At 34.9% G+C, this 13,407-nt stretch overlaps 1 protein-coding gene across 1 annotated transcript in view; it reads right to left on the bottom strand.

Moving 5' to 3' along the window:
* The window catches only part of Lrrk (Leucine-rich repeat kinase), a 790,764-nt gene that overhangs the window by 485,057 nt on the left and 292,300 nt on the right, over nucleotides 1–13,407 (bottom strand). The window contains exon 11 of the mRNA XM_090409582.1: nucleotides 2,825–2,829. Within this exon, the coding sequence (XP_090265708.1) occupies nucleotides 2,825–2,829 (5 nt within the window). The remainder of the gene's footprint in view (nucleotides 1–2,824; nucleotides 2,830–13,407) is intronic.

Below are 13,407 nucleotides of genomic sequence, written 5' to 3'. Positions count from 1 at the left end.
GCTAATGTCACAGTTGCCCTTAACGACACTGAGTACAATCATAAAATGGATATTATTCTCTGAGACAAGTACTACCTACATCCCACAAGATTATGATCCCATCAAAAGGTTAAAAAATTAAAAAACCTACTTAAAAAGTATCTTCCTTGCTTCCAAGCACAATAATAAAACTCAAATCCTTTGGGCTTCCAAGGTTCCCCCTCCCCCAAGGTCTATAGTAGATGCCATTGATTCTCCAAACTATAAACTATCAAAACACCTAGAAAATTCTCTTACCCTGCCCTCACTAGTCATACCACATCCTGTATAAAAAACTCAACCCATTTTAAAACATCTATCGAAAATCTAGCTTTAAAAAACACAGATTATTTTCCTACTCCTTCAATTCTGGATATTTTTCTTGGAAGAACTAAATTTTAATAAAAAAAAAAAAAAAGAGAGAGAGAGAGGAGAACTGCTATGGGTTCTCTCACCCCCACTTGCCAATTTTTACATGGAAATGTTTGAAAAACAAGCCACAGACTCAGGACTCAGTCTACCTCAAACTATCTATAAGATACATCACACTCCACTCTCTGTCACCTCAATAGTCTACATCTAACCAATTAAAATTCTAACTAATATATTACAATTTGTTCCAGTGGAACCTCTCTTGAAACAGAACTCAACCATATATCCAATGATACAGTCCTTACAGAATCAAAAAAATAATCCTTTCCCCAAATCCTCGGAGAGATTTGGGGAAAGGATTATTCTCTTCAGAGAGATTTCAGGAATGCCCTCATCATCTCCTACATCTGGAAAAACTAGCCAGATTCTTAGAAAAATACAATCTCAGCACAACTTTTAAACTCCACATGAAACATGCTATTCTTAATTCATTTCAGACAAATTATGGAGACACCGTGTTAGAAATAATTATTTTAATTTCCAAACGTTTCAACCTTCATATTAAGGTCATCATCTGGAGTATACATATATATATATATATATATATATATATATACAGAGACAAGCTATATTACATTTCACACAGTATGCTAAAGAGACAATCATTTGATCCGTCATTATTCTACTGGTCTGACCTCTAGTAAAAAATAAAATAAAATAAAATAAAATAAAATAAAATAATTTATTTTTATTTTTTTCACTAGAGGTCAGGCCAGTAGAATAACCACTGATCAAATCATTGTCTCTTTAGCATAATATGTGAAATGTAATATAGCTTGTCTCTGTATATATATATGTATATACTCCAGATGATAACCTTAATATGAAGGTTGAAATGTCAGGGAATTAAAATAATTATTTCTAGCATGGTTATAGTCTCCATAATTTGTCTGAAATGAATGCTGATCACCATATAACACTAAAGGAAAGGATTGCTATTCTTAACTTTTCCACTAAAGATTAGCATCCCCCCCCCCTCAGTGCCTAGAATATATAAAGTGCTCTGTTCCTGCAAGTTGGCATAATTTGGACAGACAAGTAGATTAGCCACTATCTGCATAGATGAACACAAAATACACAATAAGCAATTGCGACTATGGTCAATCTTGTCTTGCAGACCATGTATTGGATAACACTCACAGGATCTGAAAAAAAAAAAAAAAAAAAAAGGCTCCATCACAGTCAATTTAAAGAAGAAAGACTGTTTTTGGAATCTGCAGTTGCACTCAGAAATCAACTGAATTTAAATAACTGCTGATGAAAGAAACTTACCAAAATATGGAAACATTAATCCTCGTAGATCTCAATTTACAACCTAGGCCTCTTGCAAACACTCATAGAGGACATTTAACTCATCTAAATAGGATTTTAGGGTAAGATCCACATGTTACATTTGTTATTGTGCCTTTGTGTATGTGTGTCTGGATTAAAAGTCTTCATTTGTACTCTGAAGATGTCTCAGTGACTGAGACGAATATTGGAAGAATTAAAATAGTTTTTAATCATGTTTTAGTGCTGTTAATACTATATTAAATATCCAACATAACATGGCAGAAGAATTCAAGAATGATAATTCAGCTATGGTATGAAAACGTGATAAAGATACGAATGTTTTCAAACATGGTTATGTATGTGACGAAGGGGCAGAAAATATGCTTTGGGTTGGACCTTTTGAGTATGTCTGGGGAGGGAAAAGAAAAAGTTCTAAGACAAAGCCAAATAGAGCATATCTAATTATAAGAATAAGGCTAGGTAGTATTCTATTATGTCTACATACCAATGCCAGGAGCATAAGAAAAAACAAAAGGGTTGAGTTCGTTGTTTTATTGAATAGAATGTGGCCTGAGATTGTTGACATTAGTGAAACCTTGCTATCAGAATTAGATATGGTATGTGATCAAGTGTAATGGATATACTATTTTTAGGAATGACATAAGAGATAGAAAAGGAGAAGGAGTACTACTAATGATATCAGATGACTTAAGTCCAGTTAGGGTAGAAACACAAAAAAATCAATGATGGTAATAATGTCCCATGTAGCAGTGAGTTTGAGTCAATCTGATGTGAAGTGGAGGCTAACAAAATGAAATATATGGTGGAGTGTTGCTAACGGACCTGGTGGCTCAGTTTCAGGGGATGAAGAAATGCGTTACCAATTTAGCCTTATGGGTACCAAATAAGTGATCATTATGAGTGATTTTAATTTTCCAAACATTGATTGGGTAGATGAGAAATCTCATGATAAGAATGAAGAGGAATTTACTGAATTGTTGCAGGACAACTTTCTCGTGCAACATGTGAAAGAAGGGTCAAAGAGTATTGGATTTGCTCATAGCAAAGAAAGAGGTCTCTGTTCAGAATATGGCTATTTTACCACCAGTTGGTGACAATGATCATGCTGTGCTTTCTTGGAAAGTATTTAATTGTATTGATGTTTCCATTAGAACAGGTTACATGCTGAACTTCAAAGCTGGGAATTATGATCAACTTAGGAGAATACTATCCTTAGTCCCATGGTATCAATTACTGAATGGTAAATGTGTCAGCAGTGCATGGAAATCTTTGAAAAAGTTCTTAAATGAGGTAGTATCGGAATGCATCCCTAGTGTTTTAAGAATAAATAGGTTGCAAGTAAAATGGATGTGCAACCTTATTAACCCAGAGATCAACAAGAAGATGATGTGAAAAGAATATTGCGAGAATAACAGTGAGAGAAGTTATGAAATATATAAAGCTCAGGCTAGACAAGTAATAACAATTGTGCAAAAAGCTAAATAGGAGTATGAAAAGAAATTGGCCATGTAAGCTAAAGGAAAAAAAGAATTTTATTGTTATGCTGCAAGCAAAAGAAAGACTGAATGCGAAAAATAACTTTATTGAATGCAGATGGTATTCTAGTGTGAGAAATGATATTGTTCAATTAATGAGTGCACAATTTACTAAGATATATCAACCAGGTGTATGTAACGTGGTGCACAGTGCTACTGATACATTGGATGAAGAGTTATAGGTGTATGAAAGTGAAGTTGAAGAGATGTTGCATAACCTGGATAAAAATTGGTCAAATAGGGACAGATGGAATATCAGCACATTTGGTAAAGAAATGTTCAACCAAATTGGCTACACCTTTCACATGTTTGCAAAACTTGAGTCTCAGCTCAGGAATGATACCATAGGAATGGAAGGAAAGTATAGTTTCATTGTACAAGAGTGGCGCAAAAACTGTTGAATCTAACTACCGGCCTATCAGTATCTCTGGTGTGATGGTGGTAGTAGTGAAGATTTTAGAGAAGTTGGTAAGAACTCGCATACAGAAATGAGTAGACAAACAAGCTATACTCTGCAAGGAGCAGCATGAGTTTACTAAAGGAAGGTCATGTTTTAGCAATTTGTTCATATTTCATAACAACATTATGGCTGAGTTGAATAAAGGGAATGGATACAGAAGGATAATGTTGGACTTTTCTATGGCAGTTGATAGGATACTACACAAAAGGCTATTGCATCGGTACACAATAAATAACGGAAAAAACTCACGTAGAAAGATTATTTATTAGTATAATTTTCACCTGTGTGTCACAGGCATCCTCAGTACATTAAGCTCAAAATTAAACACTAACTGACAATTCCAAAAAGCGCCACCTAAGTAGCTGGTGTAAGATAACTAAAAAGGTCAATAACTTTCCTAAAAAATAAAAAATAAAAAAATTAATACAATAAAAAAAACGTCCAAATGATCTTCATTTGGACGTTTCTGATATCATGATCAGTTTAGATGTTGTTTCTTTATTTACAAATGTGCCTCTTTCGGAAAGTATTGACTTACTGCAACAGGAATTTCCTTCAGATATTGTAAACGTATTTGATTTTGTAATAAATTCTGGTTATTTTTCCTTTAAAAATAAGTTGTATCAACAAATTGAAGGAACAGCAATGGGTAATCCTCTTTCTCCTGCTATCTCCAATTTCTTTATGGAACATTTTGAACAACGTATCTTTGACAATATTTCTCCCAGATCTACGCATTGGTTCAGATATGTCGATGACATTTTTGCTGTATGGAATGGCTCTTCTGATGAACTTCAACAATTTCTCACTAAGTTAAACGCATTTCATCCTAGGATCAAGTTTACCCTAGAAATAGAATCAAATAAGCAGTTAGCCTTTTTAGATCTTCTAATTCTTCGCCAACCAGATGGTAACCTACATTTCTCAGTTTATAGAAAGAAGACTCATACAGGCCATTATATCCATGAGGAATCTCATCACCATCCCAGTCAAAAGGCAGGAACTATTAAAACACTGGTTCATCAGGCCCACTCCTTTTGTTCTACAGACGATCTTTTACAGAAAGAACTACAATACATAACTTCTTCCTTTCTATCTAATGGTTATAAGAATTGCTTCATTGAAAGAACTTTGAGTAGTTTTAATGTCTTCCTCTTCAAACACAGAGGAAATAACGCACATTACTATCCCTTATGTACAAGACATCAGTGAACGTATAGCAAAAGATTTAAAACCACTGAATATTTTTGTTGCCTTTTGACCATTTAGAAAAATCTCCACCTTTCTCACTTCTCCTAAGGACAAGCTTCCACATCTTAATCATCCAGGTGTCTACCAGATTCCCTGCTCTTGTGGATTATCTTATTTTGGACAAATGGGAAGATCTGCCTCTATTCGGCTAGAAGAACACCAATCTTATATTGAATACTTTAAACCTGAAAAGTCTGGACTTTCTGAACATGCCATCTTCACTAGACACATTGGAGAAAGACAAGAGTTCTTCACAAAAGTCAGTTTCTCATGGAACGCCTTTATAAAGGAACATGTGAAACTCTACTTCATTCTCCTAACTTAAACAGATCCGACGGCTTACGTCTGTCCCCTTTATGGGAGATAGTACTTTACAAATCAGCTAATCTTTCCCAACTTTTTATTGTATTAATTTTTTTTTTTTTTTTTTTAGGAAAGTTATTGACCTTTTTAGTTATCTTACACCAGCTACTTAGGTGGCGCTTTTTGGAATTGTCAGTTAGTGTTTAATTTTGAGCTTAAAATGTACTGAGGATGCCTGTGACACACAGGTGAAAATTAAACTAATAAATAATCTTTCTACGTGAGTTTTTTCCGTTATTTATTGTGTACCGATATGTCTACTCACGGTTTACCTCTTTTAAAACTTAGGCTATTGCATAAACTGGAGAATATTGGATTGGAACATGAACTCTTCATTCGGATCAGTGGATGGTTAATAGACAGATATCAAAAAGTGGTAAGCAGTGGGTTTGAATCTACCAGATTTAAGGTGGCCAGTGGTGTACCTCAGGTTCAGTCCTTGGGCCATTGCTGTTCAATCTATACATTAATGAAATTAGGAAGGGTCTAAAAGCAGATGTGCAATTATTTGCCAATGATGCAAAGATATGCAGGGCAATTAGGGATGCTACTATATCCAGCACTTACAAAATGATTTGGATAGGCTGGAAATTTGGGCAAACAAAAATGGTGTCAGTTTAATGTTAATAAATGTAAAGTTATGCATTTTGGCATGATGAGATTTCCAGTGGCATATTATATTAGTAGGGCTATGTTACAAGAATCTGTGAGCTAGGGATCTTGGCATAATGATGAATAGGAAATGGAAGTTCAAAGGTCACAGAGCAAAAGTTGCAAATACAACTTAGAGGATAATTGCAATGTTGAAGCAAACCTTGACATCTAAGGATAAGGAAGTCATTTTCCCTCTTTATAAGGCTTTGATAAGACCACACCTGGATCATTGTGTGCAGATATGGTCTCCTGAATTCTAAGATTATTAGATCACGAGTATGTGGATTACAGACTCTGGTTAACAGGAGAAAGAGGGGTGATATGATAGAGATCTATAAACTTTTGAATGGGTGTTATAGTATATCGTCTGATGAAAGTTTTCATTATATGGAAGGTAGGGAGAGAATACAGGGGGGATCCATGGAAGTTAAGTTTGTTCACAGTCAAGAAAGGGTAAGAGCTAGGTGTAGTGAGTTACCTTTAGGGATAGTGAGTGCATCTAGTGTGAATAAATTTAAGGAAAGGTATGACAGCTGGATTGGGTGATTTATAGCCTCCTTTGATGAGTTCTTGACTCCCTGGAGGTCTCAGATAGTAATCATAATAATAAAATCAGGAAAATAAAGGAGCAGCTATAGTCTTTAACACTAAATGCAAAGATAATCTTTTTTCAGTGTCAGGTCATATCGAGTAGAATGATATGGACAAACACCAAAATGAGAAACTGGAAAATGAGGCTTATTTTGTACCTATGACTTGGCAAAAGGTTCTACTAAGGAAAAAGGGGGAGGATTTTTCAGGTCATTAGAAAGGACAATGTATATAAATAAAAAAATAAAAAAAGAAAGTTGACCCTTATAGGGATCTAAACAGTAAAGTAGGAAATGGATAGCAGACAGAGAAATATGATGGAAAAATTTGGAGACAAGGGAAAAGCTAAAAATAATGGTAAGTAACTGCTGGATTTCTGTTCAGGACATGGAGTGGTCATCACTAACACTATCTTCCAACATAAAGATGTGCACAAATTTACATAGAGAGATGAGTCTGACTAACTTATGTTACTATAGATGCAATATCTTCAAGCTGGTTCGGACACTAAAATAAAGAGAAATATGGAAAATAAAGATTAAACAGGAGATTTCTTTTTAAAAGAATAATCAAAAGAATAAAAAAAATAAAAAAAATCAAAGTTCAGGACTTCAGATGTGAACTGTAGAGTTAAGCATACAAATATTACTGTAAGGAAAAGGAAGAAATTTCAGAATAATAATCAAATTTTGGAGATGCAGTGGCAGACTGAAGAGAAACATGGAGCGATTCAGCCAGGATAGAAAAAATCAGAACTCCATGTGGATGCAAGAAGTAAAAGAGGCAGTCCTGAAAAAGAAGAAAGCATATCGAAAGTAACTAGTGAGATGTCCTAAGAGAACACAGAACAAAATGTAACAGAGAGTTAAACTATGAGTAAAAGCAGTTAAACATTAGTCATGGTAAGACACTGGTAAGAATATAGAAAATGAATATCAAGAAAGTAGCAAAATATTCTGAAGGTTATTGAAAAGTAAGTGAAATAAAGAGTAATGTAAAAGGAATTAAAGATGATAAAGGTGACAAGAAAACTGAAGATATTCTAGATGTCTGGATTACTTTGAAAGTCTGCTAAATGAATCAAGCAGGGACTGCATGGTGGTAGAAAATATTCAGGAGGAATGTAATCAGGAGTACATATCAATACTTGGGGTAGAAAAATCTGCCATAAAACCCAAAATGTTGGAAGGCAGCTGAAGTGGTTGATATATGACCAGGAAACCCTCAACTATGGAAGTATAAAAGTCATAAAGTGGCTGCACTGCATAAGAAGGCATGGTAGGAGGATAGAATTCCAGATAATTCGAGTAAAGATATCATAGTAATAATTTATAAAAAAGGGAAAGGAAACTGAATGTGAGAATTAGAGGACCCCTATTAAGTGTTCCAGGTAAGATTTATGCATGCATACTTGCAAAGAAAAGAAAAACTGTGAAAGAGAAATTCAAGAGGCTCAAGTTTGGATTCCAGCCAAATAGAGGTTGTCAGGATGAAAATTTCACTTTACAGCAAATAACTGAGAAATCACCAGAACATGAAGATCTCTACTTATGTTCAGTATATGACAAGGTGCCAAGAGAAAAATACCTCAAAACACTACAATTATATGGAGTAAATGGAACATTACACTCAGCAATACCTTAGTCTATATTTAAGTTCGAGTCAGTAGTAAGAACTGAAGAAAAGACAGTAAGATAGCTTGATGTAAAATCAGTGTGACAACAGTACACACACTATCTTCACTCTTATTTTTTGCCCTATTCTTCACTATCTTCACCCTATATGGATCATATTATGAAAGGCAGTGTCATTAAAAATGTGATAACTAAATATGAGATGTCAAACTTAGCTCTTCTTTAAACAGATTATGTTGTACTCTTAAACAAATCCAGTGCAAGAGTCAAAGATTTTTTAATTAAACTGAATAAAAGCTATAACAAATTTGGTATAAAACTCAGCAATAAAATGACCAAACATATGGAAACAGATGAGAAATTAGAAAACTCACCAGTAAACCTACAGAGAAAGCAAAATACAGGTATTCCTTGCTTAATGTAGTTTTGCTTAATGCGGGATTTAATTAATACAGCGAAATTAATTGTGACAATCCCTTTATATACGTGGCAAGAGTTTTAATTAATGCGCCTTTAAATTTACCATGCTGACGAAAGTCGTGAGCATGATGACATCATTCCACAACTGGGTCATTCAATGAAAAAAAGAGGAGGAAAGTAATTACCTTAGATACAAAGCTTTACATAATTTAAAGATTTAAATGTGGTGAAAGTAAAAGTAAGATTGCAAGCGAATTTGTTTTTAATGAGTCTACAATACGGATTATTTTATCCAAAACTGATGAGTATTGCGAGCAAGGAAAAGTTGCATCTACATCTGCAAGTATGCAATGCACACATAACCGAAGTGCTATGATGGTTGAAATGGAAGATCTGTTGATTATTAGTCTGGATGACTGCAATCAAAAGAGAATTCCAATTAGTGCCTATAATATCATAGCCAAAGCTCCAAGCCTCTTTTCAAGAACTTAGAGACTTTAGTCTCTTTCAAATATAAAGAAGATAATATGAAATTCGCATCTAGTAAAAGCTGGCTTGAAAATTTTAAATCTAGGGCTAAAGAATGTGAAAATAACAGGTGAAACTGCAAGTGCTGATGAAGATGCTGCATCTACATTTCCTGCTGAGCTGCAGAAAATTGTTGAAGAAAATTATTACGAATACCGCCAAATTTTCAATGTAGATGAAACTGGTGGGAAAAAATGCCATCTAGAACTTTTATATCAAAAATAAGCAGCGAAGCCTAGCTATAAAGTATCAAAAGATCGCTTAAGTGTTATGCTTGGAGGGAATGCTAATGGTGATTTTAAAGTGAAAGCGCTGCTTGTTTATCGAACTCAGAAGCCAAAGGCTTTAAAATGATATAACAAGAACTCTGCCTGTAATTTGGTGGGCGAATCAGAAGGCTTGGGTTACCCAAAGCCTAATCAAAGTTTGGTTTAAGTCTTATTTTTGTGCAGCAGTTGAAGCTTATTGCAAGAGAAATAACTTAGCATTAAAAGCTCTTCTGCTTTTAGATACAATGATGCCTATGTCCAACCATTCACACAGGCGTCACTGCAACTTTCGAAGCCTATTTTCTTAAAAAGACATTCTCAAGGGCAGTAGAAACAACAATAGGAGAAAATGCAATTATGCTCCAAGAATTTTCAACAAATATTTTAACAGTAAACAGGCAATTGAAAACATTCGTGGCTCGTGGGAACAAGTGTCTTCTAGCTGCATGAGAGCTTTTTGGAAAAACCTTTTTGTAAGAATGAACTAATGACTTAGGTGGTTTTCAGAATCCTATAAACAATGTGGTTGAAGAAATCGTTGCAATTGGTGAAGACCTTGGTTTTGATGGTGCCGATGCAGAAGATGTTAAAGAATTGTTGGCTTCAAATTGAAAAGATTTCAGTGACAATGATCTTCTTGAAATTGAACAACAACACACATATGAAGACAATGAACAAATAGGTGTAAAGATGAGGTTCCAAAGGAGACAACAATCAAAGAACTCGATGGACTATTTCGCAGTTTAGAATCACTTAAGTAGAAATTAATGGATATGGATCCAGATGTTAATCAAAGAATGCTTGTTTCAGAGGTCTAGAGAGTCGTTTTTGCTTGTTATCATAGAATCTATGCTACGAAAAAAACTAAAACCGTTCAAACAACTCTTGATAATTTTTTTTGATAAAAAATTGCAGAAACTAATTTAGGTACAAGCATTTAAACATTTACTTTGCACTCATTTTTTATCTTTCCTAAAAGAGTAAAAGAGTACCATAAAACATGAATTATTAATATAGTAATCGATCATGGACGAATTATAATTTTAACCATTGATTATTATATTTGATTAACGCAGTAACATCGAGGGATTAATTAATTGCCTTAATCAAGGGATACCTGTATTTCAGATATTTAGGCACAATTCTTAGTGAAGAAGAAAAATTAAATATGGAAATAGACAAGATTTGAAAAATATGCTCAGATGCTCTCATTGTAGCAAGAAGATTTAGCCAGTTGATAAGTAGCTGCAAACTTGATAAAACAGAAGTCTGTTTGTTTTTTCAACAGAAAATAACTTTATAAACAAAAGTAAAAAAAAAATATTCATAAAATATAGAAGTATGCATCAATATCTAGGGACATTTTATTAACAAAAACTAATGTAAGAAATTACATTTTCCAAAAAACTCATGTGTGTTAATGTTCTTCCTACTTTTATTATTTACTAAATTTTCACATGAAGAGACTCCACTCCAATAATGAAACAGCACTACTTATCAAGTTAAATGAACTCCTATTAACTTGTTTTTGTTTTTTAAAAAATTGGGAGTACATTTTTTGCATGGTGAGTAGGGTTTTGCAAAATTTGTCAAGCTTGGCTAACATATAACAGAATAAGGGGAATAAATTTATATGGAATAAGAAATTAGTTGGAACACTAAACTAGTATACAAGACAGACTTCAAGACATTATTAGTAGTAGTAGTAGTATTCGTGACACCTCCAAGGAGTCCGAAGACTCGTCGTGGGAGGACACCTACTGTACAATTCTCCGTCTCCAATACTACACAGAACCTCTACTACCAATCACCTACATCAATGCCATCCACTGCTCACAACCACCACCACCACAGCTGGTATTTTTTGTCTGTAAATTGCATGTGTTCTGAAGGGCCGATTTGTCTGTATGCAGAATGAAAAACCTGAGTTTCCAGGAGGGAAAAACCCTGCTACCTCCGTATGAGATTGGCTAACTCACCTTCAATTGAAAAGGTCCATATAAAGATTCCTCCCATCATGATGAGAATTGAACTTGGAACTTTTCTAATCGAAGGGTGCAATACACCGTTGTTCTTCCAATTGCACTACGAAGGTGCTTAAATCAATATCTAGGTAAATTTTGTTATAAAGAACTAATGTAAGAAATTACATTTTCCAAAAAACTCATGTTTTACTGTTCTTCCTACTCTTATTATTTACTAAATTATCACATGAAGAGACTCTTCTCCACATTATGGACCTGAGAGCTTGATTAGAAGTAAAATAATTGATGAAATACTGGGAACCACAGATATGACAGTTCTGAGAAAAATTTGATGAGTGAACAGGATACTATCATATTAAAAACAAAGATATTAGGAATGAACTGGACATTTTTAGCATCCAGGACTTCAAGAGCAGAGCTAATCTCAAGAGTTATGGATACTTAAACAGAATGGGAGATGCAAGATTAGCGAAGCATGTGTTTGATAAAAATATGGCAGAAAAAAGACCCAAAGGAACATCAAGATCTATGTGGATTGATGCAGTTACAAATGTCATAAAAGACAAAAATATAATAGCTGACAATAATGGACTCAAATCAGACTAATTTGAAGGAAAGTTGTTGATAATAAGTTAGTAATAATGTAAACTTTTCTTCTGTTGATGATGAAAGACAACTAGTTATTATTATTATATAATGTTAACTTATATAATATTAAAATATAATAATAATATATAATAATAATCCTTCTTCAAACCTGTTCCAGCAGATTCCAGCAACAGTTTAGGAGAACCAAAAAGAGAGCTCCGATTGAAGTCCTGCCTTGGTAAGATTCCTTTGTTGTGGTTTTTTTTTTAGGCCTATACACGGCATTCTGCTATTTTATAGGAAATAGACTATCCTTGGAGAGTCTTCTTCCTTTCTTTCGTTAAATAATGTCTTCGGTTTTACCGAGGGTAAGAACCCTCGGGTTCGAAATAGATACAGAGATCGAGAAGAGGACGTTTGCTAGAACCATTATTGATAAAGTAGGGGCAGACAAAATTTCCGGTTTCACACCTTATGGGGGTGGAAGATTTCAGGTTGTTTGCACAGACGTTGCAACACGGGAGAAACTGCTGAATGGAGTAGAATGCAAAGGGAAACTTTATCATCCTTTTGTGGTGGGAAGCGTTTCCAAAACAGTTAAAATTGATCGATTCCCGCTCGAATATTTAGAAGAAGACAGGGATGTAATAGTAAAAGTCTTCTCGAAATGGGGAGCCGTCCGGGATATAAAAATTGGCACGGACACTGATTTTCCTCAGTGGAAGTCAGGAGAAGTTTCGTTCTCGATCATGATGAAGGCAGAAATCCCAAACTTTGTCATGATCGGGTCAGCCAGGGTAATGGTCAGTTACCCGGGACTAAAAAGACAGTGCTTTCGGTGCGGATCACTGGAACACTTAGGCGCGGACTGCCCCAAGAACAAGTGCAGGAACTGCATGGGGACAGGACATGCGCTAGCCCAGTATGTAGCACCCTGTCTGAAATGCAAGGATACTTTTTGACGTTGACCCACAAGGTCAACGTTTGTCCTAGCAGGACACACGCCGAGAGAATAGGAGGCGCCATTTCGCCAATCCCAGCAAATATTTCAACCAAGAGTTCAGAGCCTACAAGTCATGACTACCTGACTGCAGATAAGACAGTGACAGAAACTACCTACCACTATAGATCCTGACGTTTTCCCAGCACTTACAACCCCAGTTATGGTGATAACAAATGACAAAATTCAACCACCTACTGGCAACAAGACAGAAGGAAAAACAGAGAAAAAAGAAAAACGAAATGCTAGAAAAATCATCGAAACCGACGATGAAATGGAAACGGAGACTAACACCAATGCCACCAAACGACCTATCACACCAGAAGAAGAAGAAAATAAAAGAACCAAACCAAATTACGACAGCCCAGCAGAAACATCAAGTTCAG

The sequence above is a fragment of the Typopeltis vanoorti genome, chromosome 19 (assembly GCF_054136105.1).
Source record: "Typopeltis vanoorti isolate ZY-2024b chromosome 19, IOZ_Tvanoo_1.0, whole genome shotgun sequence".
Taxonomy (NCBI): domain Eukaryota; kingdom Metazoa; phylum Arthropoda; class Arachnida; order Uropygi; family Thelyphonidae; genus Typopeltis; species Typopeltis vanoorti.
This window is presented reverse-complemented; position numbering and strand designations above follow the sequence as displayed.